The 22,874-nt window shown below is 36.4% G+C and overlaps 1 protein-coding gene across 2 annotated transcripts; it reads right to left on the minus strand.

Moving 5' to 3' along the window:
* Nucleotides 1-1,266: 1,266 nt before the first annotated feature.
* LOC111050140 (phospholipid phosphatase 6) lies at nucleotides 1,267-10,390 on the minus strand. 2 transcript variants are annotated; one of them, XM_039425185.1, is made up of 5 exons: nucleotides 10,238-10,390; nucleotides 6,856-7,003; nucleotides 5,888-5,987; nucleotides 5,049-5,154; nucleotides 1,267-1,703 (listed from the first exon to the last, which is right to left on the minus strand). In XM_039425185.1, exons 2-5 carry the CDS (start codon nucleotides 6,997-6,999, stop codon nucleotides 1,409-1,411), a joined length of 645 nt encoding a protein of 214 aa, XP_039281119.1. In that variant the 5' UTR covers nucleotides 7,000-7,003; nucleotides 10,238-10,390; the 3' UTR covers nucleotides 1,267-1,408. The 2 variants fall into 2 exon arrangements, with proteins under 2 accessions (XP_039281119.1, XP_039281117.1); XM_039425183.1 differs by having other exon boundaries at nucleotides 1,267-1,686; nucleotides 5,032-5,154.
* Nucleotides 10,391-22,874: the final 12,484 nt, after the last annotated feature.

Genomic DNA, 22,874 nt, shown 5'->3' on the forward strand with positions numbered 1-22,874 from the left:
ACCACTAAAGCTGCCATATCTCAGTTAATACCGGTATTGGTCTAATCTTGATAAATCCAGTACCAATCGATAGGTAATTAAATTTACTAAGAAAAAATATTCTTGTTAAGTTTTTGTAAAACCAACGGTTTCTGAGTTATTTCAGAAACAAAGTTTTAAATGGCCTCCATTTTGTTTTATGAATTTGAAAAATTATCATATTTTTGTAGCTTTGTCCAGTTGTTATAAATGACTGTGCAGAGATTCAATTTCGTATGTTCAACCATTATTTAGAAAAAATAATAAATGAAAAAAGCAAAATGGCCACTGTGTGAGTTAGAGAAGACTTCCAGGCAATTTTAATATGCTATTAGATGTTTTTTACCCAGGAACAATGCCCTAGAGTTGTAGGCCTATTGGTAGGGAGTTCGTAAACACCCTTTATATTTCATAAGTTGATCAAATTTCTGGTTGTTGTTGACTTCAGTTGAATGAAAACTATACATGTGGGTTCTCATCTGAGCTCGATCTTTCACCCCAATATTATCCTTCATAATATTGAACTGGTATTCATAATACTCACCTGCAGCTCTTTACACAATACATTATGTAAAAAAATTGAAACTTACTGAGATATTTGAATACCTATTTACTAGAACTTTTCTATATTAAAAAAAAATATGACCTACATTTTCGATTTCTGCATCAAAAATGTTAGCCGATTGAAAATAATCAACCATCGGTCATAATATTATGTAATAATTCATTGACATCGTAGAATTCGCATACTCACAAAAAATGAACTTAATATCAAACACAGTCAATTTCACAACATTGTTTCAATTTCAAAAGGGCTGAAATTCGTATGTTTCACAAGGAAGATGAATTGGCTGGAAGCCCCCATCCACGGTCAAACAAGTTTGTGCAAATTGGTACCTTCATCAGGCCTCATAAAAAGAATAAATACACTAATTCTACTTCATATTACCATAATATGTTTATTTTAGTTGTAGGGTACTAATTTGCCCAAACTTGTTTGACCTTGGATGGGGGCATAATAAAATTGATTCTGAATTCAACCCAATCACAACATTTCGTTGGGTATTTAACGATATGATTAAGGATTCCACTTTTCCAGCATCCAAAGAAAGTTACATAAATGATGGCATTATAACCAACAAACCTAGTTTTATTCATTGAATATAAGATAGTCAATAGACTATTTGAGTTGTAGTGAAGTGATGTCGTGGGCAATTCATAAATATTGTAATATTAATAAAAACTGGATTTTTCAAAAAATGTAGACACTTATTTATTATGTTATGATTTTATGATCATGATTCCATATTGACTGAAAATTGTCTATTGAAACAAACCAAAACATGAAGCACACAGTCACACACAAACGATTATCAAGTCTTTGGTAACATCATACATGGTATTCTCCTCCTTCGATTTTCTCATCTGATATGTACGATACCAACCAAATTGATGAGTCTTTGCTGAGCCATAACAGAGATAACAAGCCAATCTCCAAGAAACCAAGTAATGCACCGGCAAGAACGTCAAGGATGTGATGTCTGCGAAGCAAGATCCTCGACACTGAGACAGAAACCGACCAGGCAAGGAGTGGCGGGTAGAAGATGATGCTGAGCGGGTAGAGGTGCGTGAAGAAGCACGTGATGAAGACAGCGCGGGACACGTGGCCTGATGGGAATCCATACTTGTAAGCAATTTTAGGTCATTTCAAACAATTAAATAACGTTACATAACCCTGTAAAGGTGGGTCACCAACCACTAAAGCTGCCATATCTCAGTTAATACCGGTATTGGTCTAATCTTGATAAATCCAGTACCAATCGATAGGTAATTAAATTTACTAAGAAAAAATATTCTTGTTAAGTTTTTGTAAAACCAACGGTTTCTGAGTTATTTCAGAAACAAAGTTTTAAATGGCCTCCATTTTGTTTTATGAATTTGAAAAATTATCATATTTTTGTAGCTTTGTCCAGTTGTTATAAATGACTGTGCAGAGATTCAATTTCGTATGTTCAACCATTATTTAGAAAAAATAATAAATGAAAAAAGCAAAATGGCCACTGTGTGAGTTAGAGAAGACTTCCAGGCAATTTTAATATGCTATTTAGATGTTTTTTACCCAGGAACAATGCCCTAGAGTTGTAGGCCTATTGGTAGGGAGTTCGTAAACACCCTTTATATTTCATAAGTTGATCAAATTTCTGGTTGTTGTTGACTTCAGTTGAATGAAAACTATACATGTGGGTTCTCATCTGAGCTCGATCTTTCACCCCAATATTATCCTTCATAATATTGAACTGGTATTCATAATACTCACCTGCAGCTCTTTACACAATACATTATGTAAAAAAATTGAAACTTACTGAGATATTTGAATACCTATTTACTAGAACTTTTCTATATTAAAAAAAAATATGACCTACATTTTCTATTTCTGCATCAAAAATGTTAGCCGATTGAAAATAATCAACCATCGGTGATATATTATGTAATAATTCATTGACATCGTAGAATTCGCATACTCACAAAAAAATGAACTTAATATCAAACACAGTCAATTTCACAACATTGTTTCAATTTCAAAAGGGCTGAAATTCGTATGTTTCACAAGGAAGATGAATTGGCTGGAAGCCCCCATCCACGGTCAAACAAGTTTGTGCAAATTGGTACCTTCATCAGGCCTCATAAAAAGAATAAATACACTAATTCTACTTCATATTACCATAATATGTTTATTTTAGTTGTAGGGTACTAATTTGCCCAAACTTGTTTGACCTTGGATGGGGGCATAATAAAATTGATTCTGAATTCAACCCAATCACAACATTTCGTTGGGTATTTAACGATATGATTAAGGATTCCACTTTTCCAGCATCCAAAGAAAGTTACATAAATGATGGCATTATAACCAACAAACCTAGTTTTATTCATTGAATATAAGATAGTCAATAGACTATTTGAGTTGTAGTGAAGTGATGTGGGCAATTCATAAATATTGTAATATTAATAAAAACTGGATTTTTCAAAAAATGTAGACACTTATTTATTATGTTATGATTTTATGATCATGATTCCATATTGACTGAAAATTGTCTATTGAAACAAACCAAAACATGAAGCACACAGTCACACACAAACGATTATCAAGTCTTTGGTAACATCATACATGGTATTCTCCTCCTTCGATTTTCTCATCTGATATGTACGATACCAACCAAATTGATGAGTCTTTGCTGAGCCATAACAGAGATAACAAGCCAATCTCCAAGAAACCAAGTAATGCACCGGCAAGAACGTCAAGGATGTGATGTCTGCGAAGCAAGATCCTCGACACTGAGACAGAAACCGACCAGGCAAGGAGTGGCGGGTAGAAGATGATGCTGAGCGGGTAGAGGTGCGTGAAGAAGCACGTGATGAAGACAGCGCGGGACACGTGGCCTGATGGGAATCCATACTTGTCGGGCCCCAACGTCATGAACATGTCGTCCTTGTTGACCGCTGGCCGCGCCCTACGCACCGTTGCCTTCAACACAGCTACGGCTACCACGTCTATGATAAGACCTGCGTAATCAAATAATTCATTTTAGTAGTTTCAAGCAGCAAGACAAGTTGAAAACTCAAAGTAGATCAAAGAGCTGAGCCACAACTCTAACACTAATTTCAAATTTGAATTCACCTTTTTTATATATTTTTTACCCAGGAACAATGCCCTAGAGTTGTAGGCCTATTGGTAGGGGTTCGTAAACACCCTTTATATTTCATAAGTTGATCAAATTTCTGGTTGTTGTTGACTTCAGTTGAATGAAAACTATACATGTGGGTTCTCATCTGAGCTCGATCTTTCACCCCAATATTATCCTTCATAATATTGAACTGGTATTCATAATACTCACCTGCAGCTCTTTACACAATACATTATGTAAAAAAATTGAAACTTACTGAGATATTTGAATACCTATTTACTAGAACTTTTCTATATTAAAAAAAAATATGACCTACATTTTCGATTTCTGCATCAAAAATGTTAGCCGATTGAAAATAATCAACCATCGGTCATATATTATGTAATAATTCATTGACATCGTAGAATTCGCATACTCACAAAAAATGAACTTAATATCAAACACAGTCAATTTCACAACATTGTTTCAATTTCAAAAGGGCTGAAATTCGTATGTTTCACAAGGAAGATGAATTGGCTGGAAGCCCCCATCCACGGTCAAACAAGTTTGTGCAAATTGGTACCTTCATCAGGCCTCATAAAAAGAATAAATACACTAATTCTACTTCATATTACCATAATATGTTTATTTTAGTTGTAGGGTACTAATTTGCCCAAACTTGTTTGACCTTGGATGGGGGCATAATAAAATTGATTCTGAATTCAACCCAATCACAACATTTCGTTGGGTATTTAACGATATGATTAAGGATTCCACTTTTCCAGCATCCAAAGAAAGTTACATAAATGATGGCATTATAACCAACAAACCTAGTTTTATTCATTGAATATAAGATAGTCAATAGACTATTTGAGTTGTAGTGAAGTGATGTGGGCAATTCATAAATATTGTAATATTAATAAAAACTGGATTTTTCAAAAAATGTAGACACTTATTTATTATGTTATGATTTTATGATCATGATTCCATATTGACTGAAAATTGTCTATTGAAACAAACCAAAACATGAAGCACACAGTCACACACAAACGATTATCAAGTGTTTGGTAACATCATACATGGTATTCTCCTCCTTCGATTTTCTCATCTGATATGTACGATACCAACCAAATTGATGAGTCTTTGCTGAGCCATAACAGAGATAACAAGCCAATCTCCAAGAAACCAAGTAATGCACCGGCAAGAACGTCAAGGATGTGATGTCTGCGAAGCAAGATCCTCGACACTGAGACAGAAACCGACCAGGCAAGGAGTGGCGGGTAGAAGATGATGCTGAGCGGGTAGAGGTGCGTGAAGAAGCACGTGATGAAGACAGCGCGGGACACGTGGCCTGATGGGAATCCATACTTGTCGGGCCCCAACGTCATGAACATATCGTCTTTGTTGACCGCTGGCCGCGCCCTACGCACCGTTGCCTTCAACACAGCTACGGCTACCACGTCTATGATAAGACCTGCGCAATCAAATAATTCATTTTAGTAGTTTCAAGCAGCAAGACAAGTTGAAAACTCAAAGTAGATCAAAGAGCTGAGCCACAACTCTAACACTAATTTTAAATTTGAATTCACCTTTTTTATATATTTTTAGTTCCACCTTGTTTTCACTTCATTACGTACAAGACACAGATATTTTTCATTTTTAAATTCTCTTAATTTCTCTAAATTTTATCTTTGCAAGCAACAAAAGGTGTAAATCACCGTATTACTATAAAGTTGTACTTATTACAACGTTAAGTTGTAATATGATGTCCCAAACTCTAAATCAAAGTAATTATCGTAAATACACAATATGGTGGAATAATTTTATCACAAGAATAAATTTTAAATGTATTTTACATTTAATTGAATATTCTGGAAGTGAAATTTAATTCAAATCAATATAAGACAGCGAGGAACTGGAAATTTGAGATCAGGGTTAAAACTAATCTGTGTCACAGATTCAATTTTAATGAAGATATTTTCGTTTCAATACGTTAACAGACGATGAAAATCCAATAATTTCTAATACTTTTGTGATTTAAATATTCATCACATAGAAAGATTATTATTCAGCTCGGTATGTAGAAGTGGACGGTAGGGAGTGTTATAATTAAATAATACACATAATATTTCAATCCACAATAAGCACTTGCCGCATATTATGTAGCCTACTAGTTGGTCATTGCATTGTTGAATGTCATATCTCACCTAAATAAAAATTGACTTGCATTTCAAAAAGAGAAGGCTGCCATAATATCCAGATGGAGGCAAGCCAGCAACCGAACCAGACCAAACCGTGACATGACACCTGAAACACAAAACAGTGAGTTTTAGTCAAATCTGGAGCATAAGTACCATCTATTAGTGCACTGCTGAAAATCACTTCAAGTAGACCTTGTTGTCCTATGTCAATTCAATTTGTAAGAATTTACATCAATATTTTTTAGGTGTTTCATCTCTATCCCACAATTCTCCATCTTCATAAAATTAAATCCAACTTAAACACCTTTTTCAAGTGCTGCATTATACAGAGTGATTCATATGTATGGGAACCCTTCAATAAATTTGAGACTGTTGTGGATAATAATAGGTACTGTAACTTTCAGGATAAGTTATTGGTCAAATACTAAACCTTTTGACTTACAACTGAATTTCAACCCCTCATAAGGGGGTGACTAAGGGGTTGTAACTCGAATATTTTAAATGTAAACACCCATTGAGTGCTACAACATTTTAAAGGCCTTTTTAAAACAAGAAAGGTAACAATTAAAATGTTCTATGATTCTTGTATGCAAAACGGCGGCTGATTGAAGTTTTAGTTTTTAAGGAAATGAGGGGTTGTAAATAAAATATTTTGAATGTTAACGTCCATTGTGTGGTACATCATTTTTGAGGCATTTCTAAAAAAAGAAAGGTGACATCAATAAAAATGTTCTATGATACTTTTATCCAAAATGGCGGCTGATTGAAGTTTTAGTTTTTAAAGAAATGAGGGGTTATAACTCAAATATTTTGAGTCTAATCGGCATTAGGACATGCCCACTCGTGTTAAACAAATTTATGGAAATATTCAAAGCTTAGAGGGTTTATCTTTTGCTTTTTAGAATGTATTGAACTATTTGCTCAACACACAGAGTGAAAGCTATAGTCTGTAAAAAAGAAGCAGTAGCACTTACCTCCAACACTTTGTAATGAGTTCTCAAAGACCGCAGTGGTACAAACTTGTCAGCTAATGTGCAAAACAAGTTCGTTAAGTAGGCATCAACTTTCAGTAACTTTTGTATTGATTTAGGAGGTACGCGCTTTTGCTCCCCCATCATAAGGCTGTAAGTGGCAAAACAAATCAATTTAAAAAACTAATTTGAGTCAAATTAATTGCATATGACAAGTAAGCAAAATAAGCTTAGGGTCTAGACGCACAGAGTACGAACTGCGATCAATAGATACCTTACACCTCAGATCACTCTCTGTGTTTCCATGACCTTGAAATTTTCAATTCTGAATAGTAAGTTTATTATAGTAAGAGTCACGTTATAAAGCCAGTGCGAATGAGGACGATGCTTTTTCTTTTCCACCGCCTTCTATGTTAAATACTTCTTACTTCCGTTGTTTTCGCACGTTCCATGGATCGGGGAGTAGTCATTGGGCCATATGAATAAAGTTGAGCAGTTGCTTATACTTCTAAAATATGGAGCATATGCTTCATTTTCTATGAATAAACGTGAGCAAAACCTTTTGCTCATGCTCATCAAAAAAATAGTTTGAGCATTTGCTGAAAAGTAAAAGCTTATGCTCAAAAGTGTATGAATAAACTAGAGCATTTGCTCAACTTTTGAAGCAAATGCTTCAAAAAAGGTGAGTGTATTCTGGAACAGCTTTTCACCTTCTGCTCATAGTAAAATGGCTCAACTAATTCGCGTGAGTAAGAGAAAACTCTGCCAGATACGATCACAACCAATAGTTGAGGACTATAAAACTCTTTTTAGATTCAACCATGATATAATATCACCATTATTCCTACAAAAGAATAAATAATACAAAAGATACCTATCCGATATAAAGATAGCCATCACAGAATAGGAAATGAGCATTTAAAAAAATGAGAGTGTAGACGATTATAAGAAGGCTATTGAGATTTTAAGATTATGCTGAAAATTATTATAGAGATGACATTTTTTCACGCAATTATTTCAAAATTCAGAACTCAAACTAACCTAAAACTCAATTCATGAGAACAGAGCAGACGACGCAGACACAAGCAGTGTCTATACTTGCATATTTAGCGCTTACGTGAGCTATAAAAACAAAGTAAAGCCACAAAGGCGAATCAGCTGATGAAAAATCTTTAAAATACGTGAGCATTTACTCCAGAGTTCAGGAGCATAAGGTAAGAGTATAAGGTAAAAAGCTTATTCATATAAAAATGAGCAATTGCTTATGCTTCTACCTAATGCTCATTAGCAAAACCTTATGCTCCATGCTCATGCTCATGAGCATATGCTTTGGTTTTATTTATATGGCCCATTATTTTTGGAAGGTGCACTTGATCACTTGATCATGGGTTGGAATGAATTTTCTTCAATAAACTCCGCCATGATAAGATGATCTTGTCAAGAAATACTTCAGGGTAAGAATCTGTCATTAACTTGAGGCTTGAGGCAAATTAACTCTGTCATTAACTTCAGGATGTTAAAGTTGTGAGATGCTGATAGATAAATAATTGCCTTTATTCACACTTTAAAATATTACAAGAGTTGTGGGCAAAGTTGAGGCAATGAGGGCCAAAAGGCACCGTAGGTTGGGGTACCCAATACGGATAGCTGTGATTAAAGTTATCACGGTGACTACGATCTGATAGTCCGGGCGCCAGCAAATGAAAAATCCACTCCATGGTCATTTTCTGATAACAGCCGTGGAAAATGACTCAATTTCTTCATTAGGTCTAGCATAATGAAAAATGCGATGATGATGATGATTAGTCGAAATCACAGGCCAACACGTCAAAAACAAGATGGCCGCCAAAAATTTTCAGGGGTTTGCTATTCCGCTTGAATTTCTATAACCGTTCAAGATATTCAACCGTTTTTTGGACGAAAATATTCTTAAAATCCTCCTCTACAATTTTTTTTACTATGAAGTTTCCCTCTAAAACGAATATATTATTAGTTTTAACCTTCAAAAGCCTTACAAACTTGTTTCATATTTCTTCCTGCTATAACTTTTCTTGTGCTACAGAGATACAGAGAAATTTCCGATTTAAAAAATAAAGATAGTTTTACAGCTTTGGAACGATATAAGCGCTGTACGTCAATAAATGTGTTCTCCAGTGCCCTCCAAAGAAAACCCTGCATTATATCTGGTGCGTTTTCCCTAATCATGGGGTAACAAGCTAGAACTATAAAATAAAAAGGCCTTCTCTGAATGGTCTCGTAAAATTAATCACGGTTAAAATTTAACCGGCTTTTGTGCAACCTGAACATAAACTACAAATGGTCTAAATTTATTTGTTACAACAACAGACGAAGGATATTGATTATGAAAACAACGAAAATATTTGACATTTATTAAAAAATTCAAGACGGCAGTCATTATTGATAGGAAATTTTATATCACTTGCTATTCAAGTGAGAGATATCAGAATTATTTTATCACCAGTGTTTGAAATTAAACAATCTATAATATTTGACAGAATATATTATCATTTGGAGCACTCTATTCATAACTGAATTAACTTTAAACTCTCAAAATCTGGAAAACTTAATTTCTTGGTCATAGAAAATTATTTCCCATCCTTATGAATATTTTTCTAACAGAAAAATTTCAACCTTATTCAACAATACATAAGCATTCTTCTCAAACTTCAAAATGATCAGGTGTTTAATACTGTGCCTTTACCTTTACCGTTTAGCCTCAACTGAAAAATATCAAAGTATTGCATGCAGAGCATAATTTATTCTACATTCAAACATGATGATGAACTACCAATATGAAGTTTTCGTAGTTATTGATTTTAAGAGGCCAAACACACAACTTTTATTGAAAACTGCAGAGGATAAAATCGTTCAGGCATTTTATTCATTGGATAACATTTATTAAAATGGAGAGATCTGCTGATCTGAATATTTATTGAAGGACGTATAGATGAGCAAATTATGACTCTTCAAGGAAAAAGCACCCAAGTTTGTTATAATATATTTTTCCGTTGAGGATGCAGGTTATATAGATACTGTAAAGCAAACCAATGTTAATCTGAGGCAGTGACTTTATAACTTAACCTGAGTTTTACTAACTTATAAGCTATTTTGATTAACGCTCATCAAATGAAATCAAACTTATGATATCATTTCAATGTTACTTATCATGAGACCTGAAAAACTGTTCAATTTTTGAATAAAAATAATAGACCAAATATAAAAATAGAATATTATTCAGTTTCTATTTTAAACTTTTATAGGTTATGAAATTTAATGTAAGTGCTGCATGAATAACTTTCTAACAGATGAGTAAAAAATTTCATATTATAAAGCTTAGCGAATATTGTGAATACTAAATATATACCTGAGAAATGGAAATTATGAAATAATGCCGATTTCTAAAAATATAAATGTAAATAAAACCCGGTATGCTGGGCTACTGCCTTTTTATCACTTGTTCCCTTCTTTGCAGTTTGCAATGCATGCATTCTGCATCTGCAACCAGCCCAGCTGACTATTCAAAGTCAGCTGTTTACACAAAATGAAAGTTAATGCCGCCTCCACACTCTTACCCAATGCGTGCAAATGACGACGAGTGACAAAGCTCTGAAGGTGGTTGCCAGCGCTCGTCTTTATTGGACTTTGTGGCCATCGCTCCGATTTTTTTCGTGTGAAGACCAGCCCAGCAAAAGCCAACCGAGGCCAGTGAAGGTGAGCGCTGGCAAACCACCACCCATTCACACATATTCGCCACCATTATATACACCATATATACACCATATATACACCATTTTTGTGGTGTAATGTACTACATAAGAATACATTTTATCCAACTTTTATTCAAATTTAGTTTACACAGCTAACATAATTCTTTTCAGAATTAAATTCTCTACAATTTTTATTGTATATATATATATATGCATATGCATACATAGGCCAAAATTATAAAAAAAACATAATTTTAAACTTAATATTTCAAATACTAATAGAATTTAGAACGTTCTGGAGCCACTGACACGCATCTTCTCCAGCATCATGGAGGGCCGACAGCCCTCCATGATAGGAGTATTGTGGACACTCAGATATAAGGTGGTTCATTGATTGGATTTGTCCACATTGGCACAGAGGATCAGATGTGTATCCCCATGCTGTCATCAGCTCAGCACACCTTCCCACCTGCGTCCTGAACCGGTTAAGGCCACACCACTCTCTACGTCTCAGCTGGGTGCCAGGAACAATGTCATTTGGGTCATCCACAAGGCCTTTGTTCCTGACCTCTCCCTGCAACCATCTCAGTCTCCATAACTCCCTTGCACTTCTAATTTCCTCTTGCTCGTCAAGTCTCAAGTATCTTCTTGACTTGAGGCGCCTTGGTGGAGGGTTAGCCAAATCTCTTGAGACTGGGAGATCCTCATGAATGTGTTGTAACTGGGAAATGAACTTGTTCTTCTTCTCCAACCTTCTGAGATCTGGAGGCATGATGTTACTGAGCACAGGCAACCACTCAGTCTCTGTTGGTCTCAATGTCCCACTAATCTTCCTCATAGTTTCATTGAAAACTGTATCAATTTTCTCAACATGTCTGCTGCGAGCCCAGACAGAAGAGCAGTACTCCCCTGTGCTGTACAGAAGTGCAAGACTTGATGTTCGAAGGGCATTCATGTCACAACCCCAGGTTGTTCCCGCAAGTTTGCTGATGATATTTAGCCTTGTCTTCAGTTTATCTCTCAACCCCTGCAGATGTTGTCGATATGTGAGGGATCTATCAAGTCTGACTCCTAGGTAACGGGGAGCTTCCTGATGAGATATTCTTTTGCCACATAACCTGAGATCAATTGTCTTTTTTGCATGCTGGTTACTGAGATGGAATATTGTTGAGACAGTTTTGGACGGGTTTGGCTTCAAGAACCACTGCTGGAAGTATTCTGCCATTAACTCTAAGTCCTCATTCAACACAATTTGGAGCTGATCAAAATTTCGACCTTGAGTAACAAGCCCAATGTCATCGGCATAAATAAACTTGCGTGATTGAGTAACAGGCAGGTCTGCAGTGTAAACATTGAACAAAATTGGTGAAAGAACCGATCCTTGAGGTAAACCATTTTGTAATCTTCTTATAGTGCTGAGTTTACCATAAAGAGACACTCTGCATGTACGGTCTCTCAAAATAGCTCCAAAGAGATTGACGGTTGCCTTGCATTTCAGGATCCTTGCTAACTTCAGAAGAAGACCAGATCTCCACACTGTGTCATATGCTGCACTAAGGTCCAGAAATACGGCTCCTGATTTGAGGTTTCTCTCAAACCCATGCTCAATGTAAGTTGTGAGCCCCAATACTTGTTCCTCACAACTCCTACCCTCCCTGAAACCAGCCTGCTCCTCTGGCAAACACTCATCCATTCTGCTCCCTACTCTTGTCAGTAGGACTCGTTCAAAAAGTTTGTACACAACTGACAACAGGGCTATTGGTCTATAGCTTTTGGGTCTCTTTGATCTTTTCCTGGCTTCAATACTGCTACGACCTTTGTTTGTTTCCAGGATTTGGGGAGCTCAGCTCTAGCCATTACTTCAGAAAAATACTTTGAGAGCCACATTATAGCTTTTGGTCCCAAATTCTTGATAAACTCAGGCAGAACTCCATCAACTCCTGGTGCTCTATTGCCTTTCATCTTTTTAATGGCAGCTATAATCTCTTCAGAACTTACCAACTCAGCCAAAAAGGATTGTTGCATTTTAAAACATCTCCTTAGCAACGGAGATGAAAATTTTCAAAGTCCTACTTTTAACATAATTTTATTTTCAATTCCCTTTTTGGATAGTTTTATGCCTTATATTATTTGATGTCAACTATTTATGAAGTTATGAAAAGAAAAAGTTTTTTTTTTTAAAGTGAATTCTCATGAAGAAATTTTAAAGGCAAGTCTACGAATATTTTCTAACCTCAAAATGTTTTATGGAGATGGGAAGTAGGTATTGATGTTTTTCAACGTTTCTGCCTTGTGTTTTAAAGTACTGTTCTTAATTTTAATGTGAGTAATTGTACATTATAGATATTGAGTGGATTTTGAAATCAATTTGAGGCTCATTTTTTGCAAGCCGGACACATTCCAGTAATGTCTCCCGGCTACATAGGCCAAAGTCCTTTTCAGGGCAATCCAGATAATTTTTATTGTGGAAAATTATTTGTTTACTGGCCATTAAAGAAAGTTATTGGGTATCAAACGTAGAAGTCTGTGTTTTTCTACTTGGATTTTTTGCATATTTCAACTTTTTTCTCAAAAACTACTAACACTACAGCTTCCAGACTAGTTTTATTCAATTTTTCAGATATTTTTCCATATGAATCCAGCATAAGTTTTTAAAAAACTAGTCCCCAAACAATTCAGCATCAGTGTATTTCACCAGAGGAACAGAATTCCGGGCGAAATCTTTCACTCTGTATAGCTCGCTAATGAAGCGTTTATGGATATATGTTTATATGAACTTTTTTTCTTATTTTTACCTCTACTATCACGTATTGAAATATTTTACCATAATTATGAATCACCCTGTAATATGCCCTATCACAAAGCAGCTTCCTGACGGCTCTCTTGAAGGTGGCCTCATCCAACTGCTTGACACCAGAAGGCAGCTTGAGAATTTCAGTGCAGAAACTTTATAGCTCGCCTGTGAACGGTGGAGACGTCTCCTGGGGACATCTAGCAGCTCGCGGTGCCTGGTGTTGTGGTAGTGAATGTCACTTTGGGCAGCCAGAGTATGCTGTACCCTCTTGACATACACCAAGCACAGGAGGATGTAATGACTGAAGACCGTCAGCACACCAAGGCAAGTAAAGATGGGATTGCAGTATGCAAGATGATTGCTGCCTGTTATAATATTCTTAAAGGCCTCTTTTGCAGTCTCAGGACATCAGCAGCCCCCGCTGAATGAGCCCACAGAAGCAAGACATAGGATGGTGATGTGGCAATGTAAGAGTATGTGATACATCATTATAAGGTACTTCTCAGTCACCAGGCCCCTAATCTTGATCAGCAGAAAGCAAATGTGGGAGAGTCGACTGTTTACCTGTTGTTCAAGCTGAGTTTGCTGTCCAAGACAAAACCCAACAGCTTCACTGGATTCTGAGGGTCACTCAGTTCACGTGACAAGCTGCAGATGATCCTTTATGGATCTTGTTCTCATTCAGCTGGAGTCTAATAGCCAGAAACCATGAAGTGGCAGATTGAAGATGCTTCACAGATGCCTCCAAAACCCGTTGAAGCTCAGCACCCAATGACAATAGAGATGCATCATCTGCAAACATCAGAAAGGGATCGTTGTCATCAAGGTCATTTATCATGACAAGAAACAGTATAGGCCCCAGCACCGATCTCTGAGGAACACCAAAAGTCACAGAAAGTGTCGGGAGTCCACACCACTGAGGGAGACAAGCTGAGCCCTTCCAGAAATGTAAGAGCCCAAGACGGAAAGTCTCTTAGACCATGAAAGCTCAGCTTTCTAAGAAGGAAGAATGTCATGGTCCACGCAGTCAAAGGCTCGGCTCAGATCACAAAGAGCAAGAGCAAGAGACTCACTATCCTCAAAGGCAACGTCAATCCACTCAGCTAAATTGGTACATGGTCAACTGCACCCACTGTTGGTCTCCCAACTCAAAAGCCAAATTGCATGTTGGAGAGCAGGCTATTCTTCTCAAAGAAAGCCTCCAGCTGTGACTTGATCACTGTCTCAATCACCTTGCGAAAGTATTGGGTTATGGAGATGGGCCTGAAGCTATGAAGGCTCTCATGATCACCTCTCTTGAAGACGGGACAGTCCTTGAAGTTTTCAAGAAATCAGGACATTTTTCCAGCTCTCAAGCACTCGTTGACAGAAGCAGAGAGAGGAACTACAATGGCATCCACAACCTCACGAAGCATGCTCACAGACATGCCTAACACATCCGGGCTTTTAGATGGCTTGATGGAGCATACAATTTTCCTCAAGGCAGCTGGTGTGGTGAGGCGGAAAAAGGAGAGATGCTCCTGGCCCAGCTGGACTCTTCCCTCCAACAAAGCAATGGGATCAATGGCAGCATCAGGCAGGACTCCCACTATGGCCCGATTTCACCAAACACCAAACCAACAGTTTAACAAAATGAAATCTGCTGTTTGGCCGTAAACGACAGAATCGAATTTCACCACACTCGTTTAGGGTCACGTGACTCCGAAAACTCCAGTTCAAACTTACCGGCCAAGTTTGGTCGGTTAGCCTTCGAAAACGGGCGATTATAACCTATAAACAGTTTTATATCGCACTACTTTCGCGTTTTCGTGTAGCCTACTGTAATCGTAAAGAGCTGAATGTTAGGTCACACACACTCATGTATTGACATTTCAAATGTTGTTCAATAGTCAGTTGATTATTTTGATATTGTTGGATTTAGTTATAAGTTTGTTAGTTAATTCATTAGGCAGTAGTTTATTAAAATTGTTGAATTCGCTTCCTATTTTTAACCAATCCAACAGTTTCAATAATTTATTTAAAGTAATAAGTCTTCTTACATTCAATAATATTAAAATGTTTTTCTATTAGATCAATCAGAACTGTTCATATATATATATGCAGAGGCTCCCCAATCGTTTTCCCACTCAACGTTTTCTCCATGAGTTTCTTATTAAACTACCTAATATATATAAATGACCCAATTGAAACTAATTAACAGATAAAAACGAATAAATTTTCGATTACAAATAATACCTATAGCTAATTTACAACACCGGAAAAACTATAGAAACAAGAAAAAGGCAACTTATACGTATATGTATGACTGTTTGATTTGCAAGGGCATTTTTCCAAGTGTATTGGAAAACATTAAGGTATTACTTGTACATAAAAAAGGCGATAAAAAAACTTCTGACCATCAATTATTGTACCTGTGATATCCAAAGTATTCAAGGCCATAATGCAAGACCAGATATCAAGTCATTTTGAAAGCTTTGGTATGTTTACTGAAAAAAAATTTGGCTTCAGGCCATGTAATGAAGTTACAAGACTAGTAAATAGTGTTGTTGATTATTTGGATAAGGATCTTTCTGTTAGCTTTAGATCATAATTATGCTGGTATGTCTTACGATAAGGTACTGGCATAACATACTTGGTAGCAAACTTTCTTATTATGGCTGCAATTCTGAATGAATCGATCTCGTTATGTCATATTTAAAAGACCGCAACCAGATTGTTTACAGAGATTGTCAGTTCTCTAAGGGCAGGAAGGATCGGTATAGGGTCACTCAACGCTCCATACTTGGAACAATACTCATTAATAGCCTATATTTTAATGACATAATTTGTAACATAGAAGGTACTCATAAAGCAGGATTACTTTTTGCTGATGATTTTAATCTCAAAGTTAGTTGTAAATCCAAAACAGGAGTACAAAATTTTCTAGATGATAGCTCTGTACTCCTTAATGATTCATGTGAATAATGAAATCTCTCATTGAACCTAGAAAAAACTCTAATATTATGTCCACTTACAATAGATAATTCAATCACCTATTCAGAAATAGGAATAATATCAGAGCTCAAAAGCTCAGGATCACTACTTTGCAAAAAAATCTTGTGTATACATCTGTCTTTAAGTATACATCACTTGTGTATACTTGACAATTCTTTACTACTAGGAATCGATAGGAAAGGCGATAAAAAAACTTCTGACCATCAACTATTGTACCTGTGATATCCAAAGTATTCAAGGCCATAATGCAAGACCAGATATCAAGTCATTTTGAAAGCTTTGGTATGTTTACTGAAAAACAATTTGGCTTCAGGCCATGTAATGAAGTTACAAGACTAGTAAATAGTGTTGTTGATTATTTGGATAAGGATCTTTCAAATCATTGTCTCTTGCATTCTTCAGAAGAAAATTGAAAACTACTGAAAGCCTAAATTTTATATAGCATACAAGAATTTTATGTGATTGACTAGACCAAATATTTGCAGACTAGTACTATTATGTATTATCTAGTACCTATTATTGACGTTTGTAAATGCATTGTTAACAATGTCTTTAATAATGAAGATTCTTATTCGTATTGAATGTTAGAACAACAATCTACGAGAGCACAACAAAGTTTTTAGGTTATAAAAATGACGTCAAGTGGGTTCACTGCCTTCACAATACCCCAAAACGACGGTTTCGGAATCTTTGGTCAGTTTGTGCTGGTGAAATCCGTCAGCATTCAAAACTTCTGTTCAGCCAGGAACCACAGTTTCGAAACCGGCGGTTTCAGAAACTTTGGTGAAATTGGAAGTATGTCCTGAACCTAAACCGAACTCACAAAGAACCCATTGAAGTCATCTGGGCTTGCAAAGTGAATAATTTTAAGTGGCTCGATTCAAGATGATGGGTTGATGGTCATAAGATGAGTCATAAAAAATACTCAATAATCCGATGACTACCAACTAATCCAATTTCATTTGTCCAGATCAATCAGCCGTTCACATTTTGTCACCTGGATTATGCAGTATTTATTCAGGATCGGCGTCATCTTGAATCGATGGTTTGGGTCTCTTCTATTGTTGGTCTTGCTCTTGTTGCTATAGTGGGGTGCACGTTATTATGACAGTATTTGGTCAACTTCGGTTTTGCTATCGTCTATCATTTGACAAAGCCGGTGGTACTATCCTTTCCTAGGTCCACAACGATGACAATTATGTTTTTGACGGTGTAGAAATATAATTGATTAATGCAGAGAATTGGCATCGCTATTCTTCTATCTTTATCCACTTCCATTATAACGTGGACCACACTATAGTTGGCAAGCCACTGGGCCAGCGAGCAGCGACTGGACCAAAGTATGAACTATAAAATAGGCAGCACGAGAGGCTACAAATCCAAATGAAGTAAACTTCAACGCGTTTCATCATAAAAATTTGAAATAATTCTGAATTATTCTATTCTTTTAATTTTATTTCGAAGCAAGAACCTGATTTCTAACACAACTAATTCAATAATTATGAAAAACCCTATTTGCCTTCAATTTGTTTTTATAGCCATTTGAACAGCTGATCCAAATTCCCTCTGCCTTGCAGAACTTGATCGTTCTTTGATCCGATCCAGGCAAAACTCGGGTTTTTGATTGACAATAAATTTGCATTTTTGCAAAAAAGTGGAACAGTAAAGTTTTGTGTTTGGAACTGTGTTAAATTCAGCTCTAATACAAAAATGTCTATCAACAGAACCATATACAACAACCTCTTCAGGAAATCTTCAACATTTGCCCTGACCATCTGCGTTTCAGCATTTTTCTTTGAAAGGGCATTCGACATGGGCACGGAGGCTATTTTCCGGAACTATAATAAGGGTAAACTTTTCGAAGATATAATTGAACGTTCGTCTGAATAATTTGATTTAGATCCTGAATACTTTCTTAGAATTGAGAATGATATTTCATCACTCATCACCAACTATAACCTTCAAACATCCTTGTACAACTGAAACCGTATTGTAAAATTGTTAAAATAAAATGAATTAGTAAAAGTAGACCAATATTTTCAATGAATACCTATCAATCTTTCTGTTTTTATTATGTGTGTAGCTTATAAGATGTAAACACAAAGATATTGTCAGGCTATAAGATATTATAGTAGTGATCTAATATTATATATACCTAGGCATAGTTAATAGTGAATCATGAATGTCTTATTATTTGCTTAATTAAACGTTTCAATTAATAGGAAATTTATTAATTGCATTGTTATTGAAGTATGTTAACATTTCAAATCTGTTTAAGTTTACATTCTTTACGTGAAATAGCCTAATCAAAGACTAAGCTAGGCCAACTACTATGAGTGCAACAGTGATCACTTATATACCGTGAATATTAAAATATCGATAGTTTCGAATTTCAGTTCTCGAGTCTAGTCACTAGTATACTTACTTTTAGTTTTATTTCTTGTATTAACTTATTAGTTTCAGCTTTTTTATTAATAGTATTGATACTAACAGTGAGTACTGGTGCACTCAAAGTGAATTATCCCACAAACTCAATCAGAAGGTTGGGTAATTAGGCCTACTTAAGGGTCAAGCCATACAAAATACAAAGCGTTTTTTTCAGGCGCTTTTAGAGTTAGCAGGACAGGAAGCTCTCAGATTGGCTGAACACCCAAAAAGCTTTCACAGCTTACTTGTTACTTGTTACTTACTTGTTACTTGTTGTAGTCTTCTCCATGGTCGTTGACCTGGGAATCGTCAAATTTCTTCCCAATCAATGGGGATTCACGGTCGGTGATGCCGGTATGCATGGTCGTCTATGAACTCTGCCAGTGCATAGTAGGGTCTCATGATCAGGTAGTTCTTCAGACTTCTAGCAAAGGCACCGTAGTCCTGAATTGCCTTAAGCTCCCTGGGCAGAAGGTTGAAGAGTCGGGCCCCAGAGTAGGCCGGCGACCTGCTGAATTTTGTGAGCCGGTGCTGCTGGAGCTCAATGTCAGCTCCATTTCTTGTGTTGTGGGCATGTCTATTTCCCCTCAATTCTGGGCTACTCCTCACAGCCAGGGTTGTTACTTCGTATATGTAGAGTGCGACAACTGTGAATATGTTATGCTGGATGAAGAGCGCCTTGCAGTGGTCCATCATATCTCTTCTTAGGATAGTTCTCAGGGCCCTTTTCTGCAATCGCAGAACTCTATCAATATTCGTCTGGGCTGCAGACCCCCAAGCCACAATGCCGTACTTTAAATGAGACGCAAATAGAGAATGGTAAGCCATGAATGCAGTTTTCTCCTCTGTAATATTTCGGATCCTTCGGATTACAAAGATGGCAGATGATAGTTTTTTGCAAAGCAGTTCAATGTGGTGCTGCCAGTTGAGGTGACCATCGATCAGTATGCCCAGGAATTTAGTATTTGTCTGTGCTGGTATGCCTATGTTTGTTTGGTCCTCAATGTTTCTATTTTTTGGGGTGAAGCGAATGTGAACTGTTTTATCCTTATTTATGGTTAGATTTAGTTTTTTGCATATTTCGTTTGCTTCGTTGAGTGTTGTGTCCACCACTTCTTCGGTGTGTTCATGCTTTTTATATGGTATTAAGATAGTGGTGTCGTCTGCAAAGAGAATACAGTTCTTCCTATGGTCGATTTCTGTGGGGAAGTCATTTATATAGATCAGAAATAGTAGTGGCCCCAGTATTGACCCCTGAGGAACACCTTTATAGACCGTCCTTAGAGAGGATCTGTAGCTTATTATGCTGTTTTTCTTCTGATGGTTGATTTCAACATATTGCTTCTATTCAGGAGATAGTCTTCCAGCCATTGTAGGGCTCTCCCTTTGATGTTCAATATCTTGAGCTTTCGTTTCAGCAGGCCAAGGTCAATGGTGTCGAATGCCTTCTGGAGGTCAATAAAAAGACCTGAAACAGTTTTACCCTCCTCCCAGTGTTTGCTGATGTTGTTACATAGTTCGGAGATCGCTGTAACCGTTCCAAGGCCCCTCCTGAATCCGTGTTGGTGTGCTGAAAGTAGGCTGTTGTTCTCAAGGTATGCAATAAGTTGGTCATATGCTCTTTCAATCAACTTTGATGTGATAGGCAAGTTAGCTATGGGCCGATAGTTCTTTGCATTCAACCTGTCACCTCCCTTGAATTTGGGAAAAAATTTTGAGATTTTCATGCTCTGCGGAAAAACAGCCTGGGAAATTGATGCATTTACTATGTCAAGGAGTGGCAGCTTTAGTTCACGCTCACAATGTCGAATTATCTTGCCAGTGATATCGTCGTGTCCTGATGAGTTATTAGGTTTGAGATTTCTAAGGAGTTGCTCTAATTTGGCCATTGGAATGGTTTCGAATTCTTTGAGCTCCTGTTTATTATTTGCCAGGTGGATATGGTCAGAGGTATTTTCAGAAGCAGTCTCAGAGGGTGGCTGCGTGAAGGCAGAATTGAGAAGGTTGCTAACATGATATGGATCAACTATCATTTTGTTAGTTTTCTTGAGTCTTAAGTTGTCCATTTTTCCCAATCCGCTTCTGTTTCTTTCCTCATTTATTATCCTCCAGAGTACTCTGGTTCTGTTATCAGCTAGTTGGATTTTTTTGTTAATGTAGGATTTTTTCTTTCTTTGGATGTCCTGTTCATAGATTTTCTTAAGTTTTATAAAGTTCTGCTTATCCTCTGGTGATCCTGTAGTAATGAACTTATTATTTGCCTGATGTACTTGATCCTTTAGAGCAATGGTATTGTTGTCCCAGAACACGTTCTTAGTTGATGTAATTTTCTTTGGTTCTCTGGGCATTGCTTCATCTATGTTGAGGCGCAGGATCTTTACAAAGTTTGAATATTTATCCTCTATCAAGTCCTGGTTTATAACCTGTTCCCAGTCAGTCTGACTGAGTCTGTATTTTAGTTTGTGTAGGTTATTTTTTGAGTAGTTTCTGGCAAATTTGAACATTACTCTCCTGGGTTCTGTTTTATGCTGAATCTGGCAGAGAATTGAATTGTGGTCGGATATCTGGTTTTGGCAAACAGTGACTTTGATGTAATCAGGTGGCAGGCTGTGGTAGCATCCGTCAAGGCTTGTGGCTGAAGTAGGTGTTATTCGAGTTGCGGGCAGTTTGTGAATGAAACATCCATGCTGATTCAGTGTGTTTTTCAGCTCTTTATAGCTTTTAAAAGCCTTGAGGCTATACCATACAAAGTATTTTTATTTATTTATTTATTTACATACAAAAGCTCACAGAATAAATCCATGAAGAGCCTTATTGACATCAACTAGTTTAGATAAATAATATTTGATGCAAAATAAGAATGAAAAATAAAATTGTAAACACAATTTTTGAAGATAAGATAAGAAGAGGCGAAATGAAAAATAAAATAAACCAATGATAATAGAAAATGAAGAAGAATGAAATAAAAATGATAAAAATAAAATAGAGAATAGAGGAAAAATAGGGCTTTAGAAGAGAGAAAAAAAAAAATGAGGGAGTTTAGTATAATTATTTATCAATCATGAGTCAGCTATAGAGCGATATGCTAGTTCACAGGATTTCTTAAAGGTTTGGAAACGGTCAGCAAACTGATCAATGCAGTGGCTTATTCTATTGTACAAACGTAAAGTTCTGTATATGTAAGAATTGCAATGATGAGTCGTTCTGATAAATGGCATGTGAAACAGAATATTTGGTTTTGGTCTATTAAACGGGACATGTGGCATGAATACTTGATTGTTTAGGATATTATATAATAGCAAGAGGGAACTGACAGAGATTCTGATTTTCAGAGTCGGTAGGGCAAAAATCTCTCCGATTGGCTGATTATAAGCTAATTCCACGCCAGCCCAATCAGCTGATAATTAGCCAGTTGGAGGCTTCCGCTCTATCGACTCAAATCACTTCATGACTTGGCCCAAGTTTTCAAAATAGAAATCTCTATGATTCTGAGGATAAATATTTTTGAATTTTAAGGAATATTCATTATTAGATTCAATAAAGTAACTGCATTATAAACTACAGATGATCTTAAAAATTGAGTTGCATTTTCACCAAATGCTTCAGTTATTAATAAGACTAAAAAATAAATATATGTCTGTTTTTATGTTATTAAAAAAAGAGAGTCAATTTTCCAATTGAAGCTCGGTTTATATTCGACTAGAATTTATTGAACTGTTATATTGAAGCATAAGAAACTACGCCTTTTTTAGTTATTTCAATAAAAAAGTTTATTTAATCAAGTATAATAATATTCGTATTGGTTTTATTGGTGGAGAGTCTCTGACGGAAGTTCCAACTCGCCTGAATATATAATTTAAGACGTCAGTGGGCCTTAAGAGTGTCATACTTCAGCCGGGACCGACAATTTAACGTGCCCATCCGATAACACAGGAGTGACCTGATCAAAAACTTTTGGTCATGAGCTGGTTTGAAACGGGGATCTAGGCTGCTACGCAAGCAAATTTAGTCCTATGTTTAGAAAAAAGTAAGCTCGTCTATACAATCTTTCGTGCTGAAAAATTGAGTGTGGCCTAAGT

This window comes from Nilaparvata lugens, chromosome 3 (genome assembly GCF_014356525.2).
Source record: "Nilaparvata lugens isolate BPH chromosome 3, ASM1435652v1, whole genome shotgun sequence".
Taxonomy (NCBI): domain Eukaryota; kingdom Metazoa; phylum Arthropoda; class Insecta; order Hemiptera; family Delphacidae; genus Nilaparvata; species Nilaparvata lugens.

Coding starts and splice junctions, on each gene's coding strand:
- LOC111050140 (XM_039425185.1), bottom strand. CDS start 6,999: ATGATGGGGGAGCAAAAGCGCGTACCTCCTAAATCAATACAAAAGTTA. Junction 5,155..5,887: donor GCAAGTCAATTTTTATTTAG/GTGAGATATGAC, acceptor TTGATTGCGCAG/GTCTTATCATAGACGTGGTA. Junction 1,704..5,048: donor ATGACGTTGGGGCCCGACAA/GTATGGATTCCC, acceptor AATTGCTTACAA/GTATGGATTCCCATCAGGCC.